This window comes from Ptychodera flava, chromosome 8 (genome assembly GCF_041260155.1).
Source record: "Ptychodera flava strain L36383 chromosome 8, AS_Pfla_20210202, whole genome shotgun sequence".
NCBI lineage: Eukaryota > Metazoa > Hemichordata > Enteropneusta > Ptychoderidae > Ptychodera > Ptychodera flava.
The window spans coordinates 17,069,888-17,086,330 of NC_091935.1; the positions used below are offsets into that span (position 1 = coordinate 17,069,888).

Below are 16,443 nucleotides of genomic sequence, written 5' to 3' on the forward strand. Positions count from 1 at the left end.
ATGGTAAACATACGAATCATTTTTTCACTGTAACCGGAACTACTTACAGCTACGCTTACGTGACCTTCGTTGATATGTTCACACCGACGTAGAACAGCTTAGAGAACAGGACTCGTGGCACTCCGAAACGTCATTTATAATTATGGTCAAAATGTTGTTGTTTGCATTCAGTTCTTGGACATTGCACTTAAATACATTTTACCAAAACCAAACAAACGAACGCATTGAAAATTTGTACGTATTGCAACCGACACCTTCCTTGTTCACGGCCGTCTCCATACGATGTTTTCATGTCGTCTACGCACAGGGGATCTACTCATTTTACACACTCCAGTCTATGTTTTACATCTAGCGCCATACTGAACTTCGGCCTAAGTGGAAACGCTCTTCAAATTGTGAAAACCTGTCGACATCTTAATATTTATTTTTTCGCTCTAAAAGTGTACCATTAACCTTTCCTTGAAGTGAAATGGCCTAACAGCGGAATAATAGCAACAAGTGATACGGTTGCCATCACTCCTGAGCAACCAACTTTCTATGACCACAGCGAAGAGTAAGCAAGGTCGATTTCAGTCGTTTGCGTCGCTTGTTTTCAGATGATAAATAATTTAGCCTAACTCTTTTCTCGTGTGATTAGTTTGCTGTTTCGTTTAAAGTAATCGTTTAGCCATGTCTCCTGTCACTGCTTGACCAATAGGAGTAGGAATTTTGCGTCATGTGACTATTTAGGCAATGTCTCGTTTTCGCACGGTGTCCCGAAAAAGGGGCGATTTTTGTGTTGTAAGTCGACGATGTGGACGTTTTGTCTACCTCTGTTCAGCATACTTTTCATAGGACACTACTTTAATATGTCCTTGTTTTATTATTTTATTTCTCTTTATTTCTTTGAGAATACAGTGCACCATGGCTGGGCTTGATTTCCCGGTTGATCTTGCACTACAAAATCGGTGTTCCGCTACCACCATCCTACCACTACAGAACGGTTGTTGCGGCCAGGTGGCTGTCGAAGAGACACATTAGATGGCAGCGGTCGGATTCGACCTACGGTGGTTTCGCAGTTATTTTCACGGATGGAAATCACAATGTTAGTGCTGAGATGCTAGCGTTATGTGAGAACCAAGTCATGGATTGGCACTTACCGCTTATTGAAATATTGGCTAGGGTGCGTTGGATCGAACGGATGGGTTTATTTCCTTGGTTACTGCACGGTCCTTGTTGGCTATGGATAGCAAGGAGGGTTTTATGGCCAGGTAGTGACCAAGGTCAACTCGGGTATCACAACAACATTGACAGGTTCACGTTCCCGGTCAGGAGTACGCCCTTTATCGAGTGATGGTATGGTCAAGAATTTTGATGAGTTGAGTGACGCCTTATACGTAGAGAAGCAAAAGGATTGTGCTGGAGTTTGAAAAAAGTATGGAGTTCTTTTAAAGTCACAGAGTGTGGTCGTAAGAAGAGTCTTTCGGAACATCATCGTTCTCATGCGTTAGTTAAGTGGTTGGGAAATATCACAGGAGTGCGCGTGCGCGGAGTGTGATTTTGCAAAAATGAGTGCGTTCCGTCGTTGATAATGTATGGGTTGCTCAGGAAGTGTTGCGTTGGTATTATACACGTAATAACCTTTGACCACAAGAAGGCAGTTTTTCGCACCAGTCACGTAGAGACAACAAGTCCATCTTCGAATAGCTCAAGGGAGGCAGATTGTCTGGTAAATGGTTTACAGGTGTCGGACGAAGTCATAGTGAAAGGGTCTCTCTTAGGGAGCGTTCAGTTATTATGGCCGGGGTGGGTTTTCTTCCTGTGCATCGATCAAAATAAGTGAACCCCCCAAACCCATTGCACCAAAAATTGATGACCGCCTCCCCTTTTAAGAAGACAAAAATTTCATGAAACCCCTCCCATTGATTGAGCAAGGCTGCACACACAAACTGGGCGATAGAAACCAAAAAAATATTCTTAGATTTTTTCAAATGACCCCCCACAGTGTGTTCACGTTCAAGTTTCCCCTTCTGACTTGCTATAATTTTGAAATTCCCCCTCAAAGGGATTGGACAGAAATTACAGGTGGATCGCAATTTCTTTGCACACGCGTGTGTGTACAAAATTTTGATATTTGGATTTAATTGATTATCAGCAGTTGATAAATGTTGATTCACTATATATGGTAGTCTATGAGAAAACTAATACTATCTCAATACAAACTAGCAATATCTCAGCATTTATAGACATTTGATAATTGACATAGGGTTATAATTGGAATAGGGTAATTAAATTGGTATGTGTACAAAAATTTGACGATGGAATTTCACAGAAAATATTCATCCACTATACATGAGAGTCTATGATAAAACTCTGAAGAATTTTTTTCCAATCAAAAATATGCTACACTTGTGCATATACAGACGTTGGATAATTAAAATAATTGTACTTGATTAGAATATGATGGTTACAGGTGCATCATGTGTACAAGAAATTTGATTTGAGAATTTCACTGAAACTGTTCATCCACTATATATGGAAGTCTATGAAGAAACTATGAATAATTTTTACCCATTCAAAACAAGCTACATCTGTGTATTTATAGACGTTTGGTAATTCATTTCAATGAACTTGATTAGACTAGGGTGATTGCAAGTAGATGTGTGTGCAAGAAATTTGATTTTGGAATTTCACCGAAATGTTGATTCAATGTACATTGGACTCGTCTCTGAGAAAACTAATAATGTTTTTTTACAATGCTAAACTTACTTACTCTGTGCTTTTATAGGTACAAATGTACTTGATTCAAATAAGGTATTTGAAAGTTCAGATGTGGACAAACAACTATGATAGTGGAATTTCACCTATAAGTATAATTTCAGTTTTCATGGTACTAGTAGCCTACAGGTAACAGTTAAATCTTTTCCCTGGCAAAACTTATTATATTTCTAATATATAAGAAAAGGAATTGCTCATTGCCCTCAGTGAGCTCGATTTACAATAAGGCAAGCCTCAGAGTTACTAAGGCAAGATGTTCATATGACAGATATGTATACTTTTGTTCAGATTTACGGTTAAATGACTTCAGAGAATGAAATCATGCAGCGAATAATTTTTTCTCCCAGAATATTTGAGAACACTGAAACTGCTTTTTGACGGGATGGATACGTATGAAAATTAAGTGACCCCCTGTGCTGTTTGAAATACATGACTCCCCCTTTGCAGTTTTCAAATTTAAGGTGACCCCAACCCCGGCCGTAATAACTGAACGCGCCCTCAGAAAATCGGGTAGTAAATTAACATATGTTAGTAAGATTTTACTTTGAATGACAAGAGCGTCCTCACTCCTTCAAGAACCGTTGATGTCCAAAAATCGCCCATTTCTAATCCAAAAAGTGATATCTGTGCCTCTGTTAAGAATGATCTTTCGATGTTGTTGACGGAGGCATATCAGTCGAATTTTCGACTTTGGCTCAGAAATAGTCTGTATGCTATGATCGTATACGTGCTAAAACAAACACGAAATCTTATCCGTTTGCAAGCGTAAAATCGTTTCAATTGTACATTATTTATCTTATATTGTGAATATATCGTTTTGATTTGGCTCAAGCTTCTTAAGTTGGAGATTCGGACCCAGTGAATTTGACTAGTATGGAGGTAGCTGTGAATGCGCAAGCGGTGCTGTGGCGTATCGATCACGTGTCGGGGTAAGCCTAAATTCAGGAGCCACGTGCTGAGCTGCGTATCGGCGTGCCAAATTTCAAGGGCAGCGATTTACGATCTGCAGTTTAAGCTACAAACAGATGATTCGGCCACATGTTGATGATTGACAACCATATCTTATCTCAATTATCATTTGACGCGGTTTCACTTCATCTGACGATGGGTTTAAAAGACACGCAGTTGACCTTCAAGTTGTCACCTTTTGAACTTCTCAGACATGCAGTCACTACAAGCCTATGCTGGTATATGTATTTCACGTTTCCGGCCAGGTACTGAACACAGCCGCCGTGATGTTGAAGTACCATTTGACGTCATTGTTTATCAAGTGAGATAAAGGTGTATTTTTTCTGATCTGGACCTACGTGATTTGACGCTAATTACAAACCGATTAAACAAATTATACAAAATTGAAATTTTCGCAAACTAAAGTCGGAGGTTAGGTAATTGGCAAACTTACTGTCCGATTATATATGCAGTCGCCGGTAAGGGAACACGGAACTCTGGCTCCTTATTTTTGTTTGTTTGTTTGTTTATGCGTGTTTGTTTATTTGTTACGTATGATTTTTCCATATGCGATAAAGAACCAATAAAGAGTTGTATTTGCGCTCAAGTTTGTCAATAAAGAACTGTGTGCATATTGTTTTTTGTTCGTTTGCTTGCAATTGCAGTTAAAAAAGTTTCCAATACAATCCCACACTTGAAATAAAGCATACCCTTTCTCTACCATGAGGAGTATGTGTATCCACCACTCTTTCTGAATACTCCCCCTTGTTGGAACTGCGTTCACTTACGGCCCCTCCGTTCTGACACTTGGTCAGCTAATCCCACTTTCTAGCCCCCCTCCCCCAACTTTGCTTCACCTGACAGAGAAACTAACCAGTCGAAAATAGTGAATATGATTTAAAGAAAGTGAAAATTCATTTTATTCTTGAATAACCATGCTGGCTGGATAAGAGTCTACGCAAGACAAACATAGTCCGTGGCAATGCAACATACCATACCTCGCCCCTTTCAGAAGTGGAACACAAAGTCTTGGCAAGCAACTTTTCATGACGTCCGTCTTTGGTGATTCAAAATCACAACCACGACCTTGAAGACGAGGATTACTGTAACTATCAGTACTACCCTGTAAGTTACTTTTTACTACATTTTAGCACCATACGCAAATGAGAGTAAATGATAAACAAGCTATTTATCTCAAAGTTAATTTCACGAAATAAATAATCTCGTTACACATTATTTAATACAAGTTGTGTATCATCAATTTGAAAACTTAAGTTTACAGAGATTGAAGTATTTTTCGTATCTAAAGCTGGCGGTACACTTCCCACAACATGAACAGTTACTTTACACATTGTTAAGAAGTGGTTTCTGAAACCAAAAATGATCTTAGACAACATAAATTTTTAAGGACATAGATGAAGATATATCTGAGCATCTTCTCGTGGCTGACAATTGACTGGAAAAGACAGGCTTTGTCTATGAAAGTATTACATTGTTCTACAAGTGCTTGCATACATGTATATCTCCCGGTTGCAGAAAGAAGTCGTCTCAACAGTCAACGTCTCGAACCAGAGTCCCAAGGAAAATTTTCTAGAACAAAAGTTTAACAAATAACGACAAAAATTATCTTAGGAAATAAAAGATTGCTTCAAAATATATTGGAATTAAAACCTACGAAAACACATTGTCACTCTTTTCTACCAATGTGAAATCACGCAAGGACCCCCGTAAACGCCTCAGAGTGTATAGATAAACATAATGCAAATCATAAACCAAAGGCGACCTAATTGACCATAAATCCATCTGCATTTAGGCAAGTCATGCATTATAATAAATGGATAACTTATACTTTGCAACGCTTAACCCGGTTATTTAAACATGCAAAAGCTAACAAAACATGTAGAGGGGTATACCATATTTAACATGATAATGTAACTCAAACACGAAAGTTAATTCTTTTAGATATACATGCCTCGTCACTCGTCATGACGTCATCTAACTCTCCTGTCAGAGCCTTTGCACTTGGACGGAGCTGTAGGGGTGCATGCCAACACTTCCGCATCACCGTAAACCTGTTTTAATGCAACCAGATAATTTTAGTCAGAGTACTGTGGAGAGTAGAGTACTGTACACAGTCTTTTGGATTTCCAATTAATTGTCACACATTAGTGTTAAGCATCTCTTTTCTCCCGTTATCTTTATGGGCATATACGCCCTCTATCATCTCAGGTGTTGCAAGTTGTCGCAGTGGGTATGTTCACATCCAAAGCAATGGCGATGCACAAGATGAGGCTTATTCTGGCGCAATTTGCTCAAATGCGATGATTAAGCACATTTTCTCCTAAACTTGTCCATGATGTGATGTACGTGAGAGCATGATTTCTACGACTGTATCCAGAATCAAATCTTCATGCAGAGTGACATAAATTAAATTAGTAAGATATATATCTCGATTTTGGTTAAGAAATTAATTATCCGTAAAGAAATTAATCCCAGGTTTTCTGGAGTGAATGTGTATTTCAAAGTCGCTTGTAAAGGGTTGTTTCAGAAATCACCTTGAAGAAAACCAAGGGAAGAGAGGAGAGGTGACGAATTGAATGCTTTTGTCTTGATCAGTTCCCTATAGTTTGACGGCTGAAATATGTCATACAGCAATTATCGGGTGTACCGTGACATCTATGTGGGTACCTCAAAAACGTATGATTGCAAAACGTTTTTCTCGTTGTCATAGTTACCTATGGCAGTGATATTTAGCTATTTTAGACTATCACCGCTGCGATCGCGAGGAATATGGCTAATGTCTCCATTCAGGACATGTGACTTTGAAAACAGTGATAGCAGTCGGCCGTAAACGATCACTTGGAAGTCACAAACATACTAGGCAGCTTACAGCGGACCTAGTCAATTAAGGCCGAACAGTGGGGTTGCTTTTCTATTGTATAACAGAGGGAATAATCCAAGGCGAATACCAGTTGATTGTGAACTTTTCTTTGAAGAGAGTATGTCACAATAAAAATCCTGAACTTTAAATGCGATCAAGGCAGATTTTAAAAACGCGTTTATGGCCTGTATTGTGAACAACAAGTCACTTTGTATGGGCCTTCCGACAATTTTGAGGCATGTATGTAGGATGCATTGTGTATTATTTACAGTACACGGAAACGGATAGATCACGGACAGTCAATACGTTCTTTAACAGCTTTCTTTGTTAGAAGACGAATCAACCTGTTTTACTTCAGTGAAATCGGTCATTATTTTCACCAGGCCACCGCAAATTATCGAATGTATCACTTCAATTGTTTATTTCATGAACAACATACCATTTCTTTGAGCAGCCCTTTGGTCTCTCTAGTCTCTCACCATTCCTGAGAATTTTCATGAATTCATAGGACGATATGTTTCCGTAAGGCGTAGCCCCTACGAAAAATTATGTCAAAACATGCATGAATCCAAAACACAATATTTAATGGATAAGTTTACCGTATAATCATGTACATATGTGTGGTCTAAAAGTTATTTTCAAACTTGCAGTCACCTGTATACTTAGTGCATGCATTCATTAGAGTTGAGGCTCAATTAGATTATTTACTTACATTTATTTATTTACATTTATTTCAAATTTGAAAGTGAAGGAATAAGATCTCTCTCTCTCTCTCTCTCTCTCTCTCTCTCTCTCTCTCTCTCTCTCTCTCTCTCTCTCTCTCTCGCCATTATTACGAGTATCAGGAAAAACTTACCCAAAGTAGCTATTTCCCACATCAAGACCCCAAAGGACCAGCTGTAAAATAGACGTATATGGCTAGTGTAAAACACGCAGTAAAGGTAACCCATGTTACTAGCAAATAGAAGAAAATATACCATGCATAAAACAAATCGTACAATACACAACTAAAGCTATATTTTGTATTAAACCGATCAGTACATGAATGTAGTCATCAATCGATAATACTCTTTAGTTGTAACAATACCTTAGGTTATGAAAACAATTCTTATTTGAGATATATCATCTTAGACTAATGAAAAAATTATATTAATTTCTGTCACACAGTTTAGCTTATAGTGCTTAGATTTGCCGAGTGGTAGAAGTATAATACGCGCCCTTCTCAATCTGAATGAACAGATTATTTGAGCAAGGTACAGAAGAACTCAAATTATATGACTTACATATCACTCTTGATTTTGAAAATCCCTCTTGTCACAAATTCAGGAGGCATCCATTTCAATGGCAATGGTCCCTGGCCTTCGGACTGAGGGAGGAGGCAAAAGAGGAGGGAAAAGTCATAGTAGTGTTTTCATTAATGTTTCATGTGGGAAAATATGGGTAATATATTCAGGACTCTAAGTTACATCCTATTCCAGTCGGATAGAATAAATCCATTACAATATTCAGAACAACAATAATGTAGTAAAAGATTACAATTTTTTAAAAATCTGTAAACTGGCCATAGAAATCTCGCTCAACCTCATTTAAATCTTTTCGATAACAGATTTAGTCTGTGTACACAATTGATCATTTAAAGTCAGTGTCAGGTTCAGAATCGAAACGGTTACGAAGTTATCAGTTCTCGTGACCTTGGACTGGCATGACGATTTGAATATTATGATAAGAGTGAGACCTTGGTAAACTTGGACCAGGACCGCGCTGGCGTAATACATCCACACGCAGGGTTTTATTGTTCATATTGATCATTTTGATTAGACGTCAAACCTCCACCTACTCAAGTCATCAATAAATTGTCAATGGTGAACTCCACTAGAACATTAAAAGGTAACCTCGCTCTACGTTAATGATATCCGGCAACATACAATATTTTAACTGTCCAATCGTATCAAATTTCCCTTGAATTTTCTCTCCATCCGAAGTAGCTTTGTAGCTCAAAGAGAGAATAACTTTAAACCGTCTCGCTCTACGATGTGATTTTGCAGCTCAAAGAGCGAATATCTCACCCAGGGCACTTTGACATACTCTCCTGTATGGCATGCGAGTTCACGACTCAATCCAAAATCAGCCAGCTTTGCGACGTAGTCCTCAGTAATCAATACATTCCTAGCTGCGACGTCTCTGTGGACTATCTAAAATGATAACATGAACAAAAGAACCTGGTTTTGAAACCGACGGAAGAATGGGTTATCCAAACAAATTGCTAAATTGCTGATGTAATGAATGAATGAATGAATGAATGAATGATATGAATGAATGAATGAATGAATGAATGAATGAATGAATGAATGAATGAATGAATTAGCGATTCCATCCCGAAAAAACAAGATTAAATTTCTTCCAGAGAAAGTATAGAACCATTCACCCCTCATTGTTAGTTTAAATTTTTCATCGAACTCTGCAGTCTATGCCAGTTATAGAGCGTATGCTATCAAGACCATGAGTATTTTAAAGAAGGTACATGCTCAAATTCATAAAAAATGTCATATTAAGCAATAGCCGAAATCGCAGTCCAATATGTACATGAGATTTGGTACAATGCGCAACATCTAGCAAGTGTACACTCGCCTGCGATGGGGTTATTGCTATTATATTATATCAAAATTTAGTTCATGGCATTAAATATTTGTTTTCCCTCCATATTTTCAGCTCTGTATGACAGTTCAACAAGCAATATTCTAAACTTTTGCAATGTTTAATCATTTGATAAGTTTAAACGACGATTTTTTTCTGCTGTCTTAACGATGTCTCTCTCAGCATCAAGCTTCCTCCCAGTGGGGACCATTTTCGCACTGTTAAACAGTTGTAAGATTTTTTCCATGGCCGGCATGTACCCTGGAGTAACCAGAACGTCTCATTAGTGTGACTGATACACTGATATATTAAGATAGTCGTGTATTTTTTGTTTTTGTTTTGCTTTTGTTTGTTTTTTTAAGATGGATAGTCATTTCTTCTCAAGGAGAAAAGTTTGGTCTTTTACACCGTTTACAGGACGTCAGCTAATCAACGTGACACCTCGAACCATCGGCTACCATGTGGGTACTTTGGGTACTCAATCTTTCTGATTAATTATAAATACTAGGATAAAGAGATTACATCCTTTACATCTTTGCTCGGTTTGTTTTTGCCGTTATCGTTTGCTGAGATTGTCAAGGCGACTATCAGCCAAAGAGATCGGAAAACGCCAACAAAGGGAAACGTCGCTAGTTCTTAATCTGATTTTCATCAGATTGATACTCAATGTACGACGGACCTTGGATATGGTTGTAATTAAAGTCAAAGCTACGAGACAAACATTCAACTATACAAAATGCTTGCCAATGGTACATCAGTTACATTGCCAGACTTGCCCTCATCTCATTTATATGTATTCACGGAGCACTAACCGCTTTCTCTTCGAGGTACTGTAGAGCCAACGTGACGTCACGTGTAAGTCTGACCAGTCTTTCTTCTTCGGTTTTTGACATTCTTTGCAGACTCAAGCTTTTAATGTACGCAAACATGTCACCCCGAGATGCATACTCCAGCACCATGTACTTCATATCTTTAAAGGTTGGTGATAAAGAAAAAATTACTGTTACTTAAGTCAACAATAATTTATTTCTGAAACTACGTTTTAATTATACGTGTACACTGTATAATGTTCATCGTTTTTATATATTTTTAAAAAGGGAAACATACACAAAGAATAAATGTCGGAACTCAAATAACAAACTAACGAACGAACGTACATAAACACAAGAGTTTCTCTTAGATACATGACGACATCATCAGTCACTGCTAAATGATAATTTAAAGTTATAACCGTACTCTTAAAGGTATACTGTCACCTGTTCCAATTTTGCCACAGTTGCCATGGAAAGAGAAAATCTAACCAATCACAGATTTTAAGTTGGTGGCCGCTTTTTACAAAACAGCGCCCTCACATGGGCATTTTGAATAAAAAGGAATGCCCCTTTGACCATATATGGGCATATTTAGATTACAGATGACTGTATACCTTTAAGGTTGCGTTGCATGTAACATAAGCAGATGTTGCTCAAAATCACTTTTTTTGCAAAGAATCATTCAATTTTCATTAATTTGTAAACAAAGATTGAAATACTGGTTGGGTTCACCTTTTAGCGTGACAAACAGTCGTACGTTGGGTAGAAAGAAGTATTACTTTATGCAAAATTATGAAAATCATCAATTTCTTTTTTTCCTCTTTTTAACATTTAAAACAATTTAACTCGATTCCGGCTGGGTCAGATTTTTGTGAAATTTTATCACTCTTGCTCTTAAAATACTATATAACAAAATGACAATTTGTTTGGCAATGAAGTTCTTGTATGTTGAATAGCAGTGATTTTATTTCTCGTATTATGATTTTAATCTTTCAAACTATGACAAATAAGAATTAAACAAGAAAGTTGAAGAGATATTAAATTTAACAAAGTAGTATCAAAATTTTGACGTAAACTTTTGTCATTACTACCAAAATTAAAGTTTCCTACTCCAATTATGTACTCCTTCATTCTTCGAGTACACTACTGGTACCATTCTAAATTTTAGATTCTCTGCTTTATAAAAAATTATGGTATGAGGTGGTTTTCATGTCTTCTGATCAGAAATATTGCCCTGGCAATGTGTGTTAGTCATATAAAAGTGCAACGACCCATTAAAACACTACGAGATTTCTGATTCATATTCCCTTTACCGTGCCTCTCCCATGGCTACAAAAAGACTTATTCGGAAATAAGCTCACACTGGACTTCTAACACTATCAGAGAATGTAAAATCAGTCTTCGATAGCTAAATATGTGGTCAAAGTGAAAAAGCAGTGTGACTAATTTTCATTTACAGAACACCAAGGGCACTAACCACCTTTGGCGGTGCACAAATTTTCGCATGGCCGATCCTACAGAAAATGTCTGGTGGTTTACGTAGATAAAAGTGATCGAATTCCTTTAAAACCGTAAAATAATGATGAATAAAACTGATCGTGAAACGGTAAGCAATCAGTGTGTCTCTTACCTTTATTTAGAATAAGACCGAGTAGTTTTACTATGTTAGAGTGATTATGCAACTTGATAAGGCGAAGAATTTCCTCACAAAAGTTGGTGTGGCTGATGTAATCGTGCCTGCCTGCAAAAGAATGTAACATTGCTTTGAATGTTACCCATGATTTATTGTATTTCTGCCGCCTAAAATACAAAACTAGTAATTCAAACGACAAAGCTAAAGTATTTCACCCTTATCTTTATTGAGTAAACAATTTTGCAATGCCCTGCCCGTAACGCTTGAGACAGAGTAACAACTGGTGCAAGATCGATGGCATGATATAGCCAAAGCATGACTAGATTAAATTGCAATTCAATTGTCTACTACATAGACTCTGTACGTTGTTGTCATGAAAGCCTAATCAAAAGTCACTTATATAGCTACACGGGTGCATGTTTAGTGCCATGCAGTGCACGTATGTGTTGATACATTCATCCACATACGTACATATACGTGTCCATACATACCGGTAGACATACATACATACATACATACATACATACATACATACATACATACATACATACATACATACACACGCATAAACACACACATATCTCGAAGTATACAGATATATAATATATATGTATATACAATATATACAATATATATATATATATATATATATATATATATATATTGCATGCATATATATTGCATGCAAATTTACCTAGATACACATAAAGTACTTACTTTCAATAACCATTTTAACCGCAACAGAACAGATTATCCTATTGGTTTTCAATCGTGCCGGTAAAACTCGAGAGAATTCCCCTTGTCCAAGAATCCCCTTGTCGAAGTGAACGGTTATGTCAGCTGAGTCAAGCAGCCAGTCTTTCATTGGTTCCAAATTATCCTAAATTGTTTGCATAAAAATGTATTGAGCACTCTCAAGAGTATTTGTTAGAAAAATTATCCCTAATATGCATGCATTTGCCTCGTGTAATTTGCATAAAGCATTACCATTTTCAGTCCCGTTTCTTATCTTTATTAAACCCTCAGCCCAAAGATTTTTCGCTCCAGCAATGCGACGATCAAAATTTTCCAGAAAAATTTATTGATTTTATCGATATCGTGGAATCCATACAGTTGCAACTGCAAAAGCTAATGGTTTTTCAATGAAATATAAATATCTTGCTAAACCACAACGATGTTCAAACTACTATTTAGCTACCCTAAATAAACTTGTTCCTGAAAGCCCTTCATATATTTACGTCTATACATAATCGCTCCGTTGGCGTAGGGCGGCACCCATTTCATCCATTTACTTTGTTTGCTTGTTTTCAGATGTATTTCGAGAGCACCCCTAACTGATGATGTTTATCTAGTTTATCTCGACGTTTACCGGACACCTGGTACCACCACTTATATAGTGGTTCAAGATTGTACTACCGATTTTGTCAGTGATCTTATGTTTCTTTGTGTGTTTGTTTTTACTGTTTATTGGACCTGGTAATTTATTTGCCTTGAATGATAATGATTGCTGGAATCGATTTGATGTCATATTACCCGAAATTATCACGCTTGATATTTTACGGCAAACGACATCAGGATGGAGGGATAACGTGTACATGATGGAAAATATATGTACTATCATGAGTGATTTGTATCTAAAACGTGAAATGTCAAAGTTATTTTATTGTTTGAGTTTTGTCATATTACATGGAGGGATATTGCAAGTCACGCACATTTCATTTCATTATTTACGGTTTTCATTTGTACATTACACCTAATAACATTGAATGACACAAACCAAAAGCAGGCCACGGACCAAAGAGTAGGTTCACAACCGAAACCCCCAACCCTAATTTACCGTTTCATTTGCATTCTTTAATAATGTATGCATTTGTTGATCCATTTCTTCAACGTCAGCACACAAGTAAATTTTACATTTATTGACAGATACCTGTATAATATCATCGATTTCGTGCCCATATGGTATCTTGCGATACGAGCGTTCTGTCTCTTTCCAGCAATATTTGCGGTACGCGATTAGTATCGCTGCAGTGATCAGGAAAAACGCCGCTGAAGAGCCTACGACGACTGGAATGGTCTTTGAATCTGAATTCAACAACGATTCCACCATCGCTTGATATTCTGTTTATTAAGAACAATTAAACATGATGCACACTTAATATAACTGTAATTCAAGTTTTCAGACCTGTCCGTATCAATTGTAGCTACAATTGGTATCCGTTGGAAGCGGCTCGGTATTTCAAAGGATTCTTGGGATGATGATAATAATAATAATAATAATAATAATAATAATTTATTTAAGGATCGGTGATCAGTATCAAAATGAATACATATCAAACTATCCCATTGTAAAAATACACTAAAGGAAGAAAAAACGTACAAAGAAAAGCTAACAGTTGATTTAAGGTCATCATGTGAGGACTCGAATTTCTTATACACAAAATATACACAAATATATTGAGACGTCGAACAAACTGCCGGGACGAGTCAGACTATTTAGAGGTGAGAGCTTCGAAGCGATGGCATCAAATTATTCTTTATAACTGTAGATATGTCATCGACACAAAATATACGTGAATACACGTCAATAGATAAATGCCTTTGTATCGACATGAGACATGCCGACATGTACGAAATGTATTGTACATATATACAGACATGAAAATACACCTACACGAACACAGAATGCGTACCTGTCCTGGCTATTTTAGGAAAAATGGTACAGATCCTTGTCGACAGACAGACAGTCAGACCAGTAATTGATGAACTTCAAAGTAAATTTGATGATAATAGAATAACGTGTTACCTGAGGGCGTACAAGCACATCCTGTTACGTTGTCGCACTCGAAGGTCTCCCCGTGAGAGCAGCTGCATGTAAATTCACAGAACTCTCCACAGGTCTGGTGTAAACACTGGCATGCACCGGTGATAGCGTCACAGCTCCCGTTGTTATGGCAGGAACAGTTGGATGCACACTTTTCACCATACTTCCCCTCTTCACAAACTGTAAGGTAAACAACCGTTCTTTGTGACATGTAAGGGAAAGACAGTTACTCCAGAAGTTTGAACTCTCCTATTATAATTGAATTTAACGAAATTAAAAGATTATTTATCGTCATGACAGAACCATTCGAAAAGATAAATTGCTCACCTATGTTGCACCTGTCGCCCGTCCACCCCGGTTGACATTCACAGCCACTAATGCGATCACATTTTCTACTATTATAACAGTCGCATATCTTGTCACATTTCTCACCGAAGAAATTGTTGTTACATCCTGGAATTTAAACATGTATGTGAACATACACATACAAGGGGTCGGGAAAACATGAAGCGGTGAAAAATTGATCCGTTTTCTGAAGTATATGACTCGAAATAAATTGAATCAAGATGAAAGAATGAAAGTTAAGGTAGAACGTGACTCATTTCCATGATAACTGTTTCCATTTCGAATCTGATCCTTGTTGCTGAACTGATATATTGCACAAACAAGAGCTAGCAGAACTACTTCTAACTTCAAATGCAAATGTCAATATGTAACTACTACAATACATATTTGTTTATTATTAATAAAAGCCTGTCCATTGTCGCTCTATATGCAGACTAACGGAGATTGTTCGTAAGAGCTTATTGGGTAGTAAGGTAGAGAAAGGAAAAAAGAAAACTAAGATCTTTTACAGCCTGGGACTCAGACCCACACTTGAGTCAAACATAGAGATCGTCAACTTCCTTGATATTTCACGTTTCCTCAATGGTGGCATACACTGTAGAAATAGTATTTACAGTCCCTGTTTAGGGTTGGTGCTTCTCTAGGTCACGTAAGGTAAGATGGATCACTAGTTTGAAATATAATCTCGGCAAATACATGTATGTTGCAACTTCTGCTGTACACTAGAGAGCATAAAGCTAGTTACTGTCTAAAATGGGCAAACCTACCAAGAATCTTCACCAGTGTACTGTCATTGTATGTAACATTATATTCATCCTGTACCACGCAGTCATATGTACCTGCATGAAAATCTTGAGCTCTTGAAATCTCTATGCAAGAGTGTTCTTGGCTGTGAAGATAAAGTCGCATAAATTTCACTATCAGAGTCCATCGTCGTTTGTTTCATATTCAAGGACGTGAAAAATAACTTCCACTTGAAAAATCGTGAAAAGAAAACTGACAATTCAATGGAATATCCTGCGTCTGCGATCAAATACTAACGTACAATTTAACAGTTTGAACCATATGATAACATGTAATTTAAACAACTACCAATCGACTTATGAGCACTAACTAAAAACCATTTGGTAAAATATAAACTTCAAAAGCACTACATATACTATTCGTGTTATTTTTTTATACTCCGACTGTGCAAATACCATTAGAAATAATATGTTATGTTGTTAAATCTATTGACGTTTATGAGAGAAAGCAGTTGCCAATGATTAAAAAGCAATTGACGTAAATTAAGAAATACAACGTTGTAGACATGGCGAAGACAATCTCATAACTTACCTCCTTCTTATTTTGATATATTCATCCTTTTCGTATGTGAGCAACGAGCCATTATGAAACCACTTTATGAAAGGATGAACCAGTGGGTTGAATTGGTAGAAAACACAATCTATTTTGCTATAATGATTGATATATAAATGGTATTGTTGCTTCTCGAACTTGATGAATTTGCTCTCTAGAAATAAATTGAATAAATATTAATATTAAGAGTGCATAACTATGAACCCTGTCTCTGCCTTCCTTCACATAACTATCGATTTGTTTTGTTTGTCTT

General features: G+C 37.1%; 1 protein-coding gene across 1 annotated transcript in view; it reads right to left on the reverse strand.

The window, feature by feature from the left end:
* Positions 1 to 4,596: 4,596 nt before the first annotated feature.
* LOC139138668 (uncharacterized) overlaps positions 4,597 to 16,443 on the reverse strand; it is a 43,496-nt gene continuing 31,649 nt past the window's right edge. The window contains exons 10-23 of the mRNA XM_070707154.1: positions 16,170 to 16,344; positions 15,602 to 15,723; positions 14,817 to 14,942; positions 14,472 to 14,669; positions 13,596 to 13,786; positions 12,383 to 12,545; positions 11,663 to 11,773; positions 10,033 to 10,190; positions 8,653 to 8,778; positions 7,870 to 7,952; positions 7,443 to 7,483; positions 7,026 to 7,122; positions 5,678 to 5,777; positions 4,597 to 5,295 (exon numbers count right to left, since the gene is read on the reverse strand). Of these exons, the coding sequence (XP_070563255.1) occupies positions 5,254 to 5,295; positions 5,678 to 5,777; positions 7,026 to 7,122; positions 7,443 to 7,483; positions 7,870 to 7,952; positions 8,653 to 8,778; positions 10,033 to 10,190; positions 11,663 to 11,773; positions 12,383 to 12,545; positions 13,596 to 13,786; positions 14,472 to 14,669; positions 14,817 to 14,942; positions 15,602 to 15,723; positions 16,170 to 16,344 (1,733 nt within the window). The 3' untranslated portion in view covers positions 4,597 to 5,253. The remainder of the gene's footprint in view (positions 5,296 to 5,677; positions 5,778 to 7,025; positions 7,123 to 7,442; positions 7,484 to 7,869; positions 7,953 to 8,652; positions 8,779 to 10,032; positions 10,191 to 11,662; positions 11,774 to 12,382; positions 12,546 to 13,595; positions 13,787 to 14,471; positions 14,670 to 14,816; positions 14,943 to 15,601; positions 15,724 to 16,169; positions 16,345 to 16,443) is intronic.